The sequence below is a fragment of the Onychostoma macrolepis genome, chromosome 24, assembly GCF_012432095.1.
Source record: "Onychostoma macrolepis isolate SWU-2019 chromosome 24, ASM1243209v1, whole genome shotgun sequence".
NCBI lineage: Eukaryota > Metazoa > Chordata > Actinopteri > Cypriniformes > Cyprinidae > Onychostoma > Onychostoma macrolepis.
The window spans coordinates 6054867-6072054 of record NC_081178.1 but is presented as its reverse complement, the minus strand read 5'-3'; the positions used below and the strand labels follow the sequence as shown (position 1 = coordinate 6072054).

The following is a 17188-nucleotide window of genomic DNA, read 5'->3' as shown; positions in this document are numbered from 1 at the left end:
AGAAGATATACTAAAATGGTTGACGAAATGTGAGGGGTGTACTCACTTTTGTGAGATACTGTGTGTGTGTGTGTGTGTATATATATATATATATATATATATATATATATATATAGTGTATGTATTATATATTATATATTGAATGACCTTTAATTCACTTTTCTTGTTTACAGCTGCGAGATGCCATAATGTCAATAACTATCACTGTCATCGTGAATTGCATTCAGGAATTATAATTTAGTCACTCCCAAAACTTTGAAGTGTGCATGTGAAGATAATTTTATTTTATTTGTGTTTTGTGCCAAATACCCAATTTAGCTGCAAAATAGCAGCAAAATGCACACAGATTTTCAACTTTTGGGCCAATTTATATATTGAAAATATTATCAATATAACTGTACTGACACTATTGAATGAGAACACAAAAGCTTGACCCTTGGCAGGGAGTTTGATTGACAGACGGTCTGACCAATCATAACACAGAATCTACCATTTTGTCCAACAAACAAACCAGAGAGAAGAGTAGATTAACGTTGTGGTCTTGAACTTGAAAAATAGTGTATCGATGTGTTTCTGGGGTTGAAACTATACCTTCTGAAGCTCATTCATATTTATTTTGTGGTATAACTAGTAGAGAGGAAGAGATGATCGGTTCAAGTGCCGCTTGAACTGAGGTGCTACAGCGATCTGTCACAACACATTAAAGTTACTTTTGGTATGAAACAATGTTTCAGCTTCAATTTTTGTCTTTTTTGGAAAAATTCGAACAATAAATACTGTTTTGTGGCTCTTTAACGTGTCGTGTCAGATCACTGTAGCACCTCAGTTCAAGCGGCAGATAAACCAAACATCTTTTCATATTTACTTAAAGCACGAAATAAACATGAATGGACATGGTATTTTGATTAATCTACTCTTCTGTCTGGTTTGTTTGTCAGACAAAATGGCAGATTCAGCATTATGATTGGTCAGATCGCCTGTCATTCAAACTCCCTGCGAAGGGACAGTTGAGCTGTAGAGCTGCTTTATAGCTGAAATACTTTCATAATCAATGAACTTTGCAACATTGATACTGAATTGAATCAGCATTGAACTGAATAATAACACTGTTGTCTTTTGTGGAGTGGCTGTATAGCGGAAATTGAACTTGTTTCAAAATTGATGAACTTGACAGTATTATTTTCCAGTTTATGAAACTGCTTTGAAACAATCTGTATTGTATAAAGTGCTATATAAATATATGTGACTTGATGGGAATTAAGTTATTCTCATTCCTGAAAAAGTAATTTGGTTAGGATGGTTGGAGAAAACACATACATATTCAATAGGTGGCAATAAAATCACTGCCTAGCACCTTTAATTGCTGCAATTACATCATGTTCCCATATTAAATCAATTACCACTCAAATAGGGCATTAGTAAATCATCACAAAAACACAACACAGAATAAGCATAAAATATCTTTACTTAAAATATCCTCTTTGAAAATAGCAGAACAGAGTATGGCTGAACAATATTGCTTAACAAATTGCCCTCGAATTCAAGTAAAGTACGTTCAATAACACACTACACAATATATTTAAAACCTGCTGACTTTACAAACACATAACACAAGACATGAGCCCTGGTCCCAGTTCTTTAGAAGAGCTGATGTTGACTTCCTTGCATAACCTGCAAGATTTGTCTATTGGCATGTTGGCTTCTAAGACTCACTGTGTTGCTTGTGCATCGCTATGCAATACAGTTGAAGAGACGAATTACTCAAAGTCCAAGATTAAAGCATAGAACAAGAAACGGCACATTAAGGAATTACATAGGGGTTTCATGCAATTATTGCTACTGCTTTTAAACTGAAATCTTGTGCATATTAATTGTTAAAAATGACATCTTTCAGGAACACACAGGAAAATGCAATTACTATCTGAGGCACAAATACTTCAAATCAAAACTGCTCTGATTGTACAGTATGTGCTAGATTTTGTGCATGATTTCCCTGCGTGCCGACATGGACGTTTTGCCACGTGTGTTCATTTACCATAGAGGATTTTCTAGATCTTGCAGCCTGATAGCAGTGTGCATTGGGTTTCGTTAAGCTGCAGCACTGCTGAGACAGCCAGAGATTACAGCCTGGCAGGGAAGGACAGCAGCACAGATGGCATCTGTTCGGGGGAATCTGCCGATCTGCCATACCTTTGCATTTTAATCTGAGATGCTGGTCTAGTTTATAGAGCAGAGGTACCCAAACTTTTATACAAAGGACCAGAAATCAAACTTGATTGAGGGCTGTTAGCCAAAAGTAAATGCTGCATTGTATCCATCTACTCTGAAAAAAAATTTGGTGTAGAAACAGTTTTTGCTCTGATATTGCTGGTAAATTTCACAAATAATTAGAATAAGTTGCAAGTAACACATTGAATTCGATTTCAAATTTTGTAGTAGAAAGAAAATAAATTGTATTTTCTGTACTCTGATAATATATATATTTTTTTAAATTTTGTTTTATTTAATCTTGTTTTGTTTAAAAAATTTAAGAATTTATTTGATTAATATAAGCAATCATTTGTTTTATTTTATACAATTTTAACAGTGTATATTATATTAAAATTGATTTAATAAACAAAAATTTTACATTTTTAAATGTTTTATTTATTTATTTATTTAAATGTTTTTTTTTTTTCAGTGCAAAAAGGAATGCATGAACTAATAAAAAATGTATACCATCAATGAAATATAAGTCATTTTTGATAAAAGCATCTGCTAAATGCATAAATGTAAATATAATATGACGGACCAAATCAAAGGTCATCACGGGCCAACTTGGCCCAGATTTGGGCATCTCTGCTCTACAGCAATACAAATATACTTAAATACTCAATTTACATACTAAATACCCCATGTATATATTACTTCTCTCGTCTGTCTATGCATCACATGTAAATCAGAGCATCATACAAAATTGGCACCATATACTAAATCCAAATAATTCAAGCATTTGCACTAATGAATGAAGAAGGAGAAAGAAAGAGAGAGGGACAGTACAAACACATGATTCCCTGCATAGCCTCTTTACTCTCCAAACAGCACATCTGGTCTGCTGGACAGCTGGCAGGTTGCCCAGCATCACTGCATGGAGGGTGAAGGTGCTTTGAGGCCCTTGACCAGGGGGCCCCACACTTGCATATCATGCTAAAGAAGGGAGGGAAGGGGAGGAAGAGGGTTCCGGGGGGTCTTTTATTTGAAAGATGCACGGACCTCACGATCTTTCAGAGGTTGAGGGGGGCGATAATTGTTCACCATGCAGCAGGCCTCCTCATCCTCTGCTGTAAAAAGCAGAGATCGGAATTTCTTCATCTGTACAGGAAGAGCAAGAAAGACAAATACTGAGTTTTCAGCATCTGTTACTATTTATTTAATAGAAAGCTGAACTGTACTGAACTGAATCAACATTGATCTGACTCAAGCTGCATTGAACAGAACAGAATCAACACTGAACTGACTCGAGATGAATTTCACTGAATTGAATCACGTTGAACTGATTTGGGCTGAATTGAATCAACACTGAACTGACTCGAGCTGAAATGAACTGAAATGAATCAACATTGAACTGACTCAGGTTGGATTGAACTGAACTGAATCAACATTGAACTGACTCAGGTTGGATTGAACTGAACTGAACCAACATTGAACTGACTCAGGTTGGATTGAACTGAACTGAACCAACACTGAACTGACTCAAGCTGAATTTCACTGAATTGAATCAACACTGAACTGACTCGAGCTGAAATGAACTGAAATGAATCAACATTAAACTGACTCGGGCTGAATTGAACTGAACCAACATTGAACTGACTCAGGTTGGATTGAACTGAACTGAACCAACACTGAACTGACTCAAGCTGAATTTCACTGAATTTAATCAACGAATAACTGATTTGGGCTGAATTAAACTGAATTAAATCAACATTGAACTGACTCAAGCTGAACTGAACTGAATTTTCTCAACAATGAACTGACTTGAGTTGCACTGAACTGAACTGAATCAACAATGAAATGAAACAAGTTGAATTTCACTGAATTGAATCAACATTGAACTGACTTGGGCTGCATTGAACTGAACTGAATCAACACTGAACTGACTCAGGCTGAATTTAATTGAACCGAATCAACGTTAAACTGACTCAAGCAGAAGTGAACTGAACTGAATCAACATTTAACTGACTTGAGCTGAATAATAACATTCTGTAGAACTGCTTATCACTGAATTGAACTTGTTTCACAACTGATGAACTACACAGTGAATGAACTGAACTGAATCAACACTGAGCTGACTTGAGCTGAATAATGACACTATTTCTTTTAAATCATTAACATTTTCCTGTTAATTACTGTTTACAGCTTTGCTGCTTTGAATTGCTCTGTACTGTATAAAGCACTATAAAAAATAATGGTGATTTGACTTGACTTGTATTGGGGAAACGCTTATAGTTATGCAAACTGGTTAAACATCAACTGTCCTAAGCAAACTCATTTTCATTCATTCTCATATTTTGAACAGAATGTCATGTTATTTTATATTCATGAAGTCAATAATTGAACAGGCAGCTAGGAAATGAGGCCTGGCCACCTGAGGTTATGTACATATTACCAGCCTTGAACCAAAGTTGTGATGTAAACATTCGACAGGGTCGTGTTCATTTTCACATGAGGGCTAGATGAGGTTGAGTGGAGAAGAAAATACAACTAACTATGAAGGTTTTGTACGTTTTTTTACAATTTCCTCAGATGAGAGCGAATGTCTAGCTGGTTTTGAAAGTGGAAGGCCTAAAGACTAAATAAAATCATAATTAGATGGGGTTTTTTTGCTAGACTGCATGCATTTGGGTAGCTCACATAATGTTTTAAGTAGTGATTGCAGTGTAAAAATACAGTTTTTATATAGATATATATTCATTCATTCATATTAATTACACAACCTAAGGAGGTTATCCAAAATTGTGTTTTATAGACATAATTTGTGAACTTTATCCTGTTCAAATTAACAAGCCTGTGATTTTTAGTTGAGTCAGCAAGGTGTTCTTTGCTCTGCTTTAGAATGAATAAGATTCACATCCAAATCTCTGCTATGCGAAATGCCACACTTCACTATTAAGCGTGTGACTTGTGAATTCCACATCTATGCTTGTATTACTGGTGTAAATTGTGTCATAACAGGACCTGCTCTGAGCTGACGCTGACTGACTGCTTGCAGACGATCCATGTGACGCTCTCGAGCAGAGGAGGGGTGGTCAGAGACCCCAGGTAAGTCCAGTAATCCAGAGACTCTGGGAGCAGGATGGTTGGGTCAAAGTTTGTGAATGAGGTCTGCATTCCCTGCAATATAACATGCACAAATGGACCATGAAGCAAAACTTATTTCAATATTTAGCATGAAGTAAAACTGACAACAAAATGTAATTGAATTGGTAGACATGCCTTGCACTTGATTGCATCCATAGCATCCAGAAGCTTCTGAATATTAGAATTGGCTGCACCAATCTGATGAGAAAACAACAATTTTTAACTTTTATCCTAAATGTGGGATAAATGTGACTAAGGCACACTGTTTTATTTTATTTTATTTATAAATATGCTCTAAATGTAAGACTTACATTTTTCTTCAACCCAATTTTGAAAATTTGTGGAAAGAATGTGACTAAGGCACAATATTTTATTTTATTTTATTTTTATTTTGCAAAAATATAATGAGCAAAAGTGATGATAATATTTTGTGAATTAATCTCTGTGTTGCTGATAAAGTGGTTAGTGAATAGACCCTAAAAATGAAAGACTTCATACCAATTTTAAAAGAATACGACAGGCACATAATTATTTTATTTTATTTTATCTTACTTTATTTTATTTTGCAAAAATTTGAAACTATTTAGTGAATTCATCTCTGTGTTTGCTAATAAAGTGGTTAGTAAATAGGGCCTAAAATGAAAGCCTAATACTCATTTTAAAAGATTGTGACTAAGGCACAATATTTTTATTTGATTTTATTTTATTTTAGCGCATAAATGTCATAAGCAAAAGTGCTGCATCTATTTAGTAAATTTGTAAATGTGTTTGCTGACAAAGTGGTTAGAAAATAGGCTCTAAAAAAGTAAATTTGAATTCTAATTATAATTTTAGCGAACTCGTCCCAGTGTTTGCTTGCAAAGCGGTTAGTAAATTGGCTCTACAACTGCACACAGACCTCTAGAAAAACTCCAACCACAGCAAGACCATCAGGCTTACTGGCTGCTTCCCCAAAGCTGGGATATTCTGTGTTCCAGTGGACCAGATGGAGCTAAAGATGAGATTATTAGGAACATTAACACTTAATTATAAAAGAAAACATCTCACATCTTCATTTTCCCAGTATGCTCAGAGATTCATACCTCGGCTGGGTAGCATTTCCCTTCGACTGTGTGCTCGGAGCCCTTGTCATCACTGGCTCCCCAGTGGAAGTGGAACTGCTTGAGTCTGTATTTGCCTGAGATCGGGCCTTCCGTCAGAGCTAATGCGGGCAAACACAGAAAAAATGATCAACGTGACACCAAAGTATACTCTATAGCTTACAATTGTTAAACAGGCTAAACATGATTAAACTTGCCACACAGGTTCCATCCACCGATTCTGTCAAAGTTCACATGAATGACACTTTAACCATTCAGTGCAGCTTCAGTGCAATTATTTGTGTGAACACGTGTGTGATTTCCTATAATTCTAAGCAAATAGCTGTGTCACTGGATGACGAGATAGCTGAAGGGTCAAGGAGGTGGTGCACTTGTATTTTCACACATTCATTTAATTTTAGGCTTTACACCTGCTTAGACATGCAATAAAATAAACTATAACCCATAAATAAACACAACCTATAAAAATAGTGTGCAAACTATCTATTTAAAGACTTTTAAACACTCTAGTACAGCATTCTATTGTGAATTAATGTTTAACTATGTAGTTAGAGCAAAAGCCAACTTTTGAAATGCTTTCCCATGCTTCCTGAAAGAGCATGTTTGGCAGCATGCAGCTATATTCAGCAATAATACTGCGGGATTGCATTAGTGTCAGACGCAGCCTCATTATTATATAACTTTTCCTTCTAAATATTATCTAGGTTAACACTGCAGTCGTTTCAAGAACCCTCTGCCTAAGTAAAGCTAATGATTAATACAGGAATAGACGTAACTTAGTTGATTATCAAAAATGAACATAGAGGTCACAAACTTGAGCTGTCGTCATCATCGGCGAAGGTCACTTGGAAGGAGTGTCCATTATTCAGGATGTCCAGTGAAGTGGAGGGGTCGTACTGCAGTTTAAGCGGTTTCAGTGATTCATCAAAAGATGCTCCACTGGGTTGAATGTCTATTGGAGACTGGCGAGGTCCATTAGCAACGGGGAAGTTTTCACACCATTTCTCGGGTCCTGCAGTGGAAGGTGATACAAAGGTTAAATCATATGCATCTGGGACAAAAATACATTTACAGCACATAACATTTGATTTTAGAGACCACTTTCTGCACATTTGACAGTAGCTATATCCTTGCCTTTAAGCCAAAATAAAATAAAATAAAATACAAATATTATATATGCCTTTATGTTAAAAAAAAAAAACATCTGAGACAAAATGTACAAAAAAGAAACTAATGGTAGCCTATATGTTAATTCATTAGTTACATAAATAAATAAAAAAAATATTTTATGTGCATTTACACCATTTGAATCGCAGTGTCCAAGGTATTATCTGCATTTGGGATTAAATAAAAATCCATAATTATTTAAAGAAGAAAAAAATATCCTTACATCATTGCATTTAATAACCTTAATAATATTAATAATAATATAAAAATATATTTATGTGCATTTAAAACATGCATTCGAATTGCAGTGTCCACGGTATTATCTGCATTTGGGATTAAATAAAAATCCACAATTATGCGAAGAAAAAATATCCTTACATCATCGCCTTTAATAATAATAATAATGATAATAATAATAATGTATTTATGTTCAAACAAAATGTACAAAAAAAATTATATTTAATTATATTCTTTTGAATAATAATAATAATTATTATTATTATTATTATTTTCTGTGCATTTTAATGGAAAGAAAAATGCATTTAAATTGCACAGTGTCTAAGGTATTTTCTGCCTTTGGTATGAAATAAAATCCACATTCCTGTGAAGAAAAAAGTCAATACATTTGACACAAAAATACAAATTTATATGCATAGTTGTGCACAAAATATGCATAAAATCTGTTCATTTTGCACTTGTCACTGATAGTGCTGACTGTGCTGTAGCCAAGATGAACATGTCTTAGTTGCAAAGAGGGCAAATGCAGATAATGAGACAGAAAAGACAGAATCCATGATAGATTTCAAATTGACATATCCTATGAAAAAAAATCCTAATTGCATAGGGGGTCTTACCGTTATGGTCTGCGTATCCCCATCCGTGAGACATTATGACAGCTGCGCCGAAAGAGTCTTCAAGTGTCCTGAAGCAGTGTCGGTGTCCTCGGACAGATGAGCTGGAGGTTTATATAGCGGCTTTCACATGACCGTACATTGAGTGTGATCAGCAGCAGGAGGAGCTACAGAGAGAGATCGATAATGCGCGCTCTCCATCCGCCTCTCTCTCGGAATGCGGGATCTCATCGGCGGAGGGAATCTTCTGCTTTGATCTGCTGCTACATTCTTACCATTCTGTGATTGCGTGATCAGATACTTGTGGCGCCTGGTTCTGGTGACGTAGAGTGACAGTGTGACATAGTAATAAGGACAATGAGTATAGTAATGATTCATCACTAAGCGAATGAATGGCGGTTTTGCGCAACACACTGCTACTTTAGCTGGTATTTGACGCTTTACAAAGAAAGACCCTGTGACTGAAGACAGATATATGGAAATATGTTTTTCAAAACGGGCTACCTTACTCAAATGATGAATGTAGTGCTATCAACATAATGCCTTTAGGCTATATATGTCCATGTGTAGCGTATGTAACAACCACAGATACACTAATAACAGCCAGAGTCATTTGCATCATGTCATTATTATTATTAGCCTATTATAATTATTATTTTTACTATTTATTATTAGCTCAAGAATATATATTAACTTTGTAGATTTTAATATAAACATTGTAGGATACAATAGTGAAAAATAGCTTGTAATTTCTGCAGATAGCTACTGAAACTAATGCAATTTTAGTCGATATGTTTTTAAATAGCGTGTATGTTATTTGTAAATGTATGTGCATATGTAAAGTTACTAATGTTCTGAATTTGTAAAGCTCTTTATCAATGTACTTGAATCTGAACTTGCAAATATAAAGTGATTGATTGCCATCTGGTGGTCGAGTGTCGAAACGACCGCGAAATTTGTAATATATAAACAAACAAATGAGTAAATGCATGGCTAAATTCACAAATAAAGAAGAGCCAAATGTAGCTTTCAAATTTGTCTTGTAAGTATATGTGTAGACCAAATATGAATTTATGTGTGTGTGTGTGTGTGTGTGTGTGTGTGGTGTGTACAGGTTTATATATCCTGAATACACACAGACTCATGGGAACTCGTGTCATGGTGGGGACCTAAATTGAGGTCCCCATGGGTATAAAAGCTTATAAATCATACAGAATGAGTTTTTTTTTTTTTTTTTTTGAGAAAGTAAAAATGCACAAAGTTTCCTGTAAGGGGTGGGATTAGGTGTAGGGTTGGTGTAGGGTGTGTGTATGTGTAGCCTACAGTTTCATTAATTATTTTATCAAATTAATTTAATCTAATTTAATAATTTAATCTATATTACTTTATTCTAGATATTTTTTATTTGTAATTATTTCTTTTTTTTTTTATGCAAGTAAAGAATGTGACAATGTTTACATGTACCAAATACATAATATACCAAACATATAACATATAAGACAAAGAGAAGAAAAAATCAACAAAATAAAACAGAAAAAAAGCGTATGTGTTTGTGTGAGTGTCATTGTATCTAGGGTTGGGGAAGGAAGCATACAACTGAGATAGCATCATAATAGATTGATAACAGATATAAGTAGAGTAAAAAAACAAAAACAAACGAAAAACATAAATAAATATAAAAATAGAAATAAATAAAGACTAATAATAATAATAATAGAGACAACAAATGTTATTAGCAACAATAATAACTATAATGTTAATCATAATGATAATAATAATAATACAAATAATGATTTCATCAAAATTGGGGAGGGGTGGAGTACAACCAAGAGGGCAAGTATAAATAATATTAATAATATTAGTATTGGATTATTAATTAATAAATGTTTAATAATGGGGTGTAATTATTTCTATAAATATGAAACTTGATTGCAATCTTACGGCTGAGAGTAGTTCAATTTCATATTTGTAGAGTTGAATGGACAAATAAAGTGCGCAATACGTTGTTTCAACATTTTTATCTCAATCAGTCGTGTCCAGACGTCTGGATCAGTTATTATTTAATTTTCGCGTCTTCTCCACACCTCTAGATGGCGCCGGTGCAGCTGGACAGTGAAGGAAAAGCACAGTCACAGCAGACACGTGGATGTTGGGAAGAGCTGCTGCTAGTTGAAACTACGCTTTTCTATTTATGGAATAGATGCGACGTTTTATATGTAGTTGTATTTGTTTTGTTAGACAAGTTTAATTTAGAATCTAGTGTCATCAAAGCGTGGTCTAGCCACTGCTGTCTGTGTTTGGATCAGTCGTTTAACGTTCTTTTAGACGTCTACATCGCGGCTTCGTTGAGTTTTCCTCAGAAAATCCAGAGGGGAAATGGCCAAAAATAAACAGAAAGGTAAAAAGCAGCAGAATGTATTTCAGGTTGCGAACAAACAGTCAAAACCCAAGACCAAAGCGAAACCCGTCAAGACCTCCTTGAAACAGGTGAGTTCAAGTTTTGTTTACATCAGTGATGCGCCATTAGGACTGAACCAAAGTCTCTTTAAGGACATTCTATAGTCTTTGACTGAACACACTTTTAGAGATTTTGAATGTAAATAAGTTGATATTCTGCCCACAGATAAACACTTTGAGAAATGAAAAAGTGGAGAGCTTAAATCAGATGTTCACAGAAGTACAGCGAGATGTCAAAAGTATATCAAAATCAACATCCAGTGAACCCAAAAAAGGACAGAAGGTCAGTTTTTTTCCTGTTTTATTTTCTTATTTGTATTAACTTGATTACATGTACTCATGAACTAATAATAAACAGCCACAATATCCAAATACAGTTTTATGCAAAAGTTTGGGAACCCCTTGCAGAAAATGTGAATAATTTTAATAAAATAAGAGAGATCACACAAAATGCGTGTTATTTTTTATTTAGTACTGTCCTAAGTAAGATATTTTACACAAAATATGTTTACATATAGTCCACAAGACAAAACAATAAATAAAAAAAAATAGCTGAAACTATTAAAATAACCCTCTTCATAAGTTTGGGAACCCTTGGTTCTTAATACTGTGTGTGGTTACCTGGATGATCTACGACTTTTTTTTGTTTTGTGATGGTTGTTCATGAGTCCCTTTGTTTGTTCTGAACAGTTAAACTGAACACTGTTCTTCAGAAAAATCCTCCAGGTCCTGCAGTTTTCCAGCATCTTTTGCATATTTGAACCCTTTCCTGCAGTGACTGTATGGTTTTGAGATCCATCTTTTCAAACTGAGGACAACTGAGGGACTCAAACACATTATTAAAAAAAGGTTCAAACATTCACTGATGCTCCAGAAGGAAACTAAGAGAAAATTGTTTCAATTTGTTGAAACCAATTTTTTTTTCCATTTAGTACTGCTCTTTGGAAGCAACAGAAAATACTTGCATGTTTCCCGGGAGACAAATTAAGTACAATTTACCTTGATCTGCAAATTCAAAAAGTTTTCACCCCCCAGTTCTTAATGCATCGTGTTTCCTTCTGGAGCATCAGTGAATGTTTGAACCTTCTGTAATAGTTCTGTTTGAGTCCCTCAATTGTCCTTGGTGTGAAAAGATGGATCTCAAAATCATACAGTCACAGCTGGAAAGGGTTCAAATATGCAAAAGATGCTGGAAAACTGAACAATCTGCAGGACACAGAGGATTTTTCTGAAGAACAGTGTTCAGTTTAACTGTTCAGAACAAACAAAGGGACTCATGAACAACCATCACAAAACAAAAAAACAGTCGTAGATCATCCAGGTAACCACACACAGTGTTACGAACCAAGGGTTCCCAAACTTTTGAAGGGGGTTATTTGAATAATTTCAGCTATTTTTTTGTCTTGTGGACTATATGCAAACATCTTTCATGTAAAATACCTTACTTAGGACAGTACTAAATAAAAAAAAAAACACGCATTTTGTATGATCTCTCTTATTTTATTAAAATTATTCACATTTTCACAGATTCTGCAAGGGGTTCCCAAACGTTTGCATAAAACTATATTCTGCAACTTGACTTTTTATAAAATGTTTTGCATAGTGTTTTTGTGCTTTGCCTCTAAATGCCACTGTTATGTTTTGCTATCAAATGCAATGACATTTCATGCCTCATGTTTGCAAATGCTTTTTTGCACTGTAAATGCTTAATGTTGACCGTCACATCGCATGTAAACTGTATATTTCAGGTGGTCAGAGAAGCTCCACGGGAAGCTGTCAATGTGGATAATGCTGCCCAGCTTTTCTCTCAGCTGTAGAAGACATATTAACATGTTGAAAATGGACTAATCACAGACACTTCATACCAAAATACTCAAACAAAAACAGTTCTTAATGACTGCCGATCATCGATATTATTTATTGCATGAATATCTCTGTGTAGTTTATTTTTTTACAGTCGGTGCAGAACTGCATAATTTCTATAGCCCTCGTAGGACTGGTTTTGTAAATGCACTCTGCAACAGTGTATGCTAATCACACAACCAAGCTAAATGTCCAAAAAAATACATTAGTAAGGTTTCCTAGAGCACTGATTTTTTTTTTTTTTTTGGATTTGAATATTGTCTATGCTTGCTGTAGCATAAGGAACAAAGTCATTCTATCGGAGCTGTTTTGTAATGAGTTGTGCTTCTGTTGTATTGAGTCAGCTGTAACATATATTCTTCGGATCAATGTTTGAACTTGTGACCCAGTGGAAAGAGAGATGTCCACTCGAGTCGCTGCTAATGAGATCGTTAGCTGGTGTTTTATTTCCTTTAGAGGTGGTTCCAAACCCATATTAATAAAATGGAAGTGAATTCATTTTCATTTTAGAGTATAGTTCTACTTTAATTCCTGTTTGCAAAATTTATCTTGAGTCCTTTGTGCTGGTTTATGATCACAGAAAAATTAACATGCGTTTGAGAACAAATAAAATGGATGAATGAGACAGTTGTTTGTGTATGTTTATGTAGATTGTGAATTAATACATTCAAAAAAAAATTTTTTTTTTATTTATTTAGAAAAGATGCATGATATTGATCAAAAGTGGCAGTAAAGTCCTTTGTAATATTACAAAAGATTTCTGTTTAATATAAATGCTGTTTTAAACTTTCTATTCATCAAAAAAATGCAGAAAAGATGTATCATGTTTTCCACAAAAATATACAGCATAACTTAGCATTGATAATAAAAACATTTTTTTCTTTAGCACTGTACGAATGACTTAAGAATCATGAGACAGTGAAGACAGGAGTAAAGGCTTCTGAGAATTCAGCTTGTAGAAAAGTGTGATATTACACAATATTAGTTTTTATTGTATTTTAATCAAATAAATTGGTGAACATAAAAGACATCTTGCCAACCACAAATATTTTATTTTAAGTTTTTATGTTTGAGAGACGCTCTTTTAATGTGAATATTCCTTTTTTATTTCCTATGTGTTGTGATAACAGCTCAAGACCACTAGAGGCCAGACATTTATAATATTAGCACTGCATTAACAGCAAGACTGCAGATCACCAGACATATACACATTTTTCTCCTATTCACTTAGATATAACTAAATGCAAGGACAAGATTATTTTTTAATAAACAGGCATTTTGAACTAAAGTGTGCATCTGTGGCTGACACAATGAAGCATGCAGTGTTTAAGAAAAACAAGCATGCTTCTAATACACTCTTAAAAATAAAGGTTCTTTATTGGCATCTATGATCCATGAAGAACCTTTAACATCCATGAAACAAGGTTACACAAGGTTTAGATTGTGTAAGCATTCTTTACACTAAGAAAAAAAATGGTTCTTTTAAGAACTGTTCACTTAAAGGTTCTGTGTAACACAATATTTTTTTTGGAGTGTGGCTTTACACATTGTCTGTTTAAACCTTTCTCTAGTCTGAGAGTAGTATGAGAGTTCACTGGTGCGTATATGCCATCCTGACAGTATCGTGGTCTATGCAGAACATTTGTGGGTGTTGAGATTCATTCAATCTGCCATCGAGCTTTTAACTGAAGACTTGGATGCATGAATATATCAAACCTTTAAGAGGATGAAAATAATGAGCTGCTCTCTCATTGTGTAACATAATTATACACAGTAGCGATATACCTTAAGCCGTAAAGTAAGCTCAATATCATAATGCACGTTGTTTTCTCTTTTAAGTTAAACTATTTTTCCCTCCAAAAGGCTATTTTTGACATTTTTATGAATAATAAAAATCTGCAGGCACTAAGAGATTTGTGCAAATTTGGCTGTCAATGTATGTCTCACATCGCTCAAAATTGAGAATGTTGTGAAATAGCATTTTTTATGTGCTAGGATCCATATTTTGTGCTTGGCTTTTTCAGCAGCTGTTTACGTTGTCTCTCGGAACAGCTGGGGGTCTTTCATAAGGCAGTGAAAAGCATAAATATATAATTCGACTGGTAAATCATCTCTTCAATACATGTTGTTCATCGTTTGCAAAGTCGTTCTGCAGAAAAACATGATTGCTGTCTACGCACAATAACAAACAGTTGTTGAGCACTAGCTGTCCAAATCTTCCTCAAACAGGAAATGGGGATTTGCGCCGAGGGTCAGGGGAAGAGGTAGGTGTGTGTGTGTGTGAGATGGTAAAAATCCACACACAAACGGTTTCTCCACAGCTGTCAAGCGTTCTTCTGATCTTCCTGATGCTTTGCAGTGAGATTCTGAGCTCTGCACAATCTTGCACAGCATAAAACTCGAGTCTGACACACTCAAACACGCACACGTTCTCTTCACAGAACTAATGTGCCACCTTAGACTGTTCTTTGGCTCAGTCTCGCGTTCATTTGTCACATATCCACAGATGATATCATTTCCAGACGCCTGTTTATGTGGGAAAGGGTTTTATATGGGAAAGTATATGGATCTTTACGAGCAGACTCTGTCAGCAATTTGGCACTGCATTAGTGTGGTGAAGCTCAGCATTATCTTGGTCTCTGGTAATTTCAACATTACTGATACTGTCTGATGGAAAGCACTTAGAATTCCACGCACCGCTGCTGTTGCCGCCTGCAAAACCTCCTAGAGTTCTTCAAAACAGGTCGGATCAGCCACAAACTGTGAGGTCGAGCTGGTATTGATGCAGTCCCCTAGAAACCAGAGCTGGATAAAGAGTCAATCAATGTTAATTCCTCAGTAGCGCTTTGCAGTGCCCTGCATTGGCAATGAGATACACATTTGGTTCTGGTGCTTGTATTTATCTCAGATCAGTTGTGATCCAGCTGCTTATTGGTTACGATACTTGTAAGAGAGCAACTCAAGGCGGTGATTTTTCAATATTTTATCTCTTTGGTAAGCTTTTTTGGGGGGAAAAAAATACTGTGGAAAAATTGTTCATTGTGGTGGAAATCACTATGTGACAGTCACAATAGTAATTTATTTAAATCATTGTCACATTAATATTTCACTGTTTTGATGATCATCATGATCGTTTAGATGATCGTGTTTGTGTTCCACTGCACTGCTTTAAACCATTTTTCTATGTAAACATATGCTAGACAGACAGTTTCATGTTTTTTTTTGTTTTGTTTTGTTTTTTTGTCAGTGTCTTACACATGAGTGTCGCATTTTTAAGAGGCGTGTCAAGTTAGGGACCAATCACAAAACGTTTTTTTTTTATCAAAGGCAGTGGAATGAAAAGCTGAAGTTCTTTTAACTTAATTACCATGTTTTTAGAAAGCCATGTCGTGCAGGAGACGCTGCAAGAAATGTGAGTTGTGAACATAATGGTCAAACATGTCAATCTAACACATTTGCATTGGGTTGGGGAATGGAGAAAACGCAGCTGAATGCAAAAATGTATTCTATGTGAACAGCCCCTTAATGTTACATGTGATGGAAAGAAATCATCATCTTAACTTGTTGAAGAAGCACCCGCACACATTGTCTATAATATGATTTGAGCACTGAACTCACTGGAAACTCTAACAATTTTGGCTGCTTTCAAAATGCTGTTGACAGTCTAAGTGCCTTCTCCTCAGAGCAAACTTTCTCAATCTTTTGACACTCACAGGGTTGCCCCATTCTGCTGTCAATCCCACAATCCCCCGCTGCTCGGTTGCCATAGTCAGGGTAGCACCATATTTAATTTCTGACAGAAATGAAAACGAGGCTTTGAGGAATAGATGTGCAGTGGGTTCAATGGGGTATGTTGTTTAACAACATGCCAAAAGTTCAGCTGACAAAACTTTCCACAAAAAAACAATCTCCATAAAAACAGTTGAGTTGTGAAAATTACATGATTTTATAAATATTGTAAGTTTTCCCTCACAGCATTGTTTTCATCTGCATTAAAGGGTTAGTTCACCCAAAAATGAAAATTCTTTCGTTAATTACTCACCCTCATGTCGCTCCAAACCCGTAAGACCTTTGTTCATCTTCAGAACACAAATTAAGATATTTTTGATGAAATCCGAGAGCTTTCTGACCCTGCATAGACAGCAAGGGAACTGCCACATTCAATGCACAGAAATGCAGTAAGAACATCGGTAAAACAGTCCATGTGACATTAGTTGTTCAACCGTAATTTACGAAGCTAAGAGAATAGGCCTACTAGGCTATTTAGTTTCTGTGCCTTGACTGTGGTAGTAACCTTGCTGTCTATGGAGGGTACGAGAGCTTTATCCCACTGAATTCATCATGGCGTCTGACAAAAGTCTGTAGCGAACCATTTGAAAGCGTTCATGGACACTGAAGGCTCACACATAGCAA

The 17188-nt window shown here is 35.2% G+C and overlaps 2 protein-coding genes across 2 annotated transcripts; one reads left to right on the top strand and one right to left on the bottom strand.

Annotated features, from left to right (window-relative positions):
- Nucleotides 1-1446: 1446 nt before the first annotated feature.
- On the bottom strand, nt 1447-8757 carry ca2 (carbonic anhydrase II). Its single transcript, XM_058765976.1, has 7 exons — nt 8459-8757; nt 7252-7449; nt 6420-6538; nt 6236-6328; nt 5473-5535; nt 5215-5370; nt 1447-3351 (listed from the first exon to the last, which is right to left on the bottom strand). The coding sequence occupies exons 1-7, from the start codon at nt 8490-8492 to the stop codon at nt 3232-3234; spliced, it is 783 nt and encodes a 260-aa protein (XP_058621959.1). The 5' UTR covers nt 8493-8757; the 3' UTR covers nt 1447-3231.
- A 1795-nt stretch (nt 8758-10552) lies between these two features.
- rbis (ribosomal biogenesis factor) lies at nt 10553-13279 on the top strand. Its single transcript, XM_058765563.1, has 3 exons — nt 10553-10942; nt 11079-11195; nt 12661-13279. The coding sequence occupies exons 1-3, from the start codon at nt 10832-10834 to the stop codon at nt 12727-12729; spliced, it is 297 nt and encodes a 98-aa protein (XP_058621546.1). The 5' UTR covers nt 10553-10831; the 3' UTR covers nt 12730-13279.
- The last annotated feature ends 3909 nt before the right edge of the window (nt 13280-17188 follow it).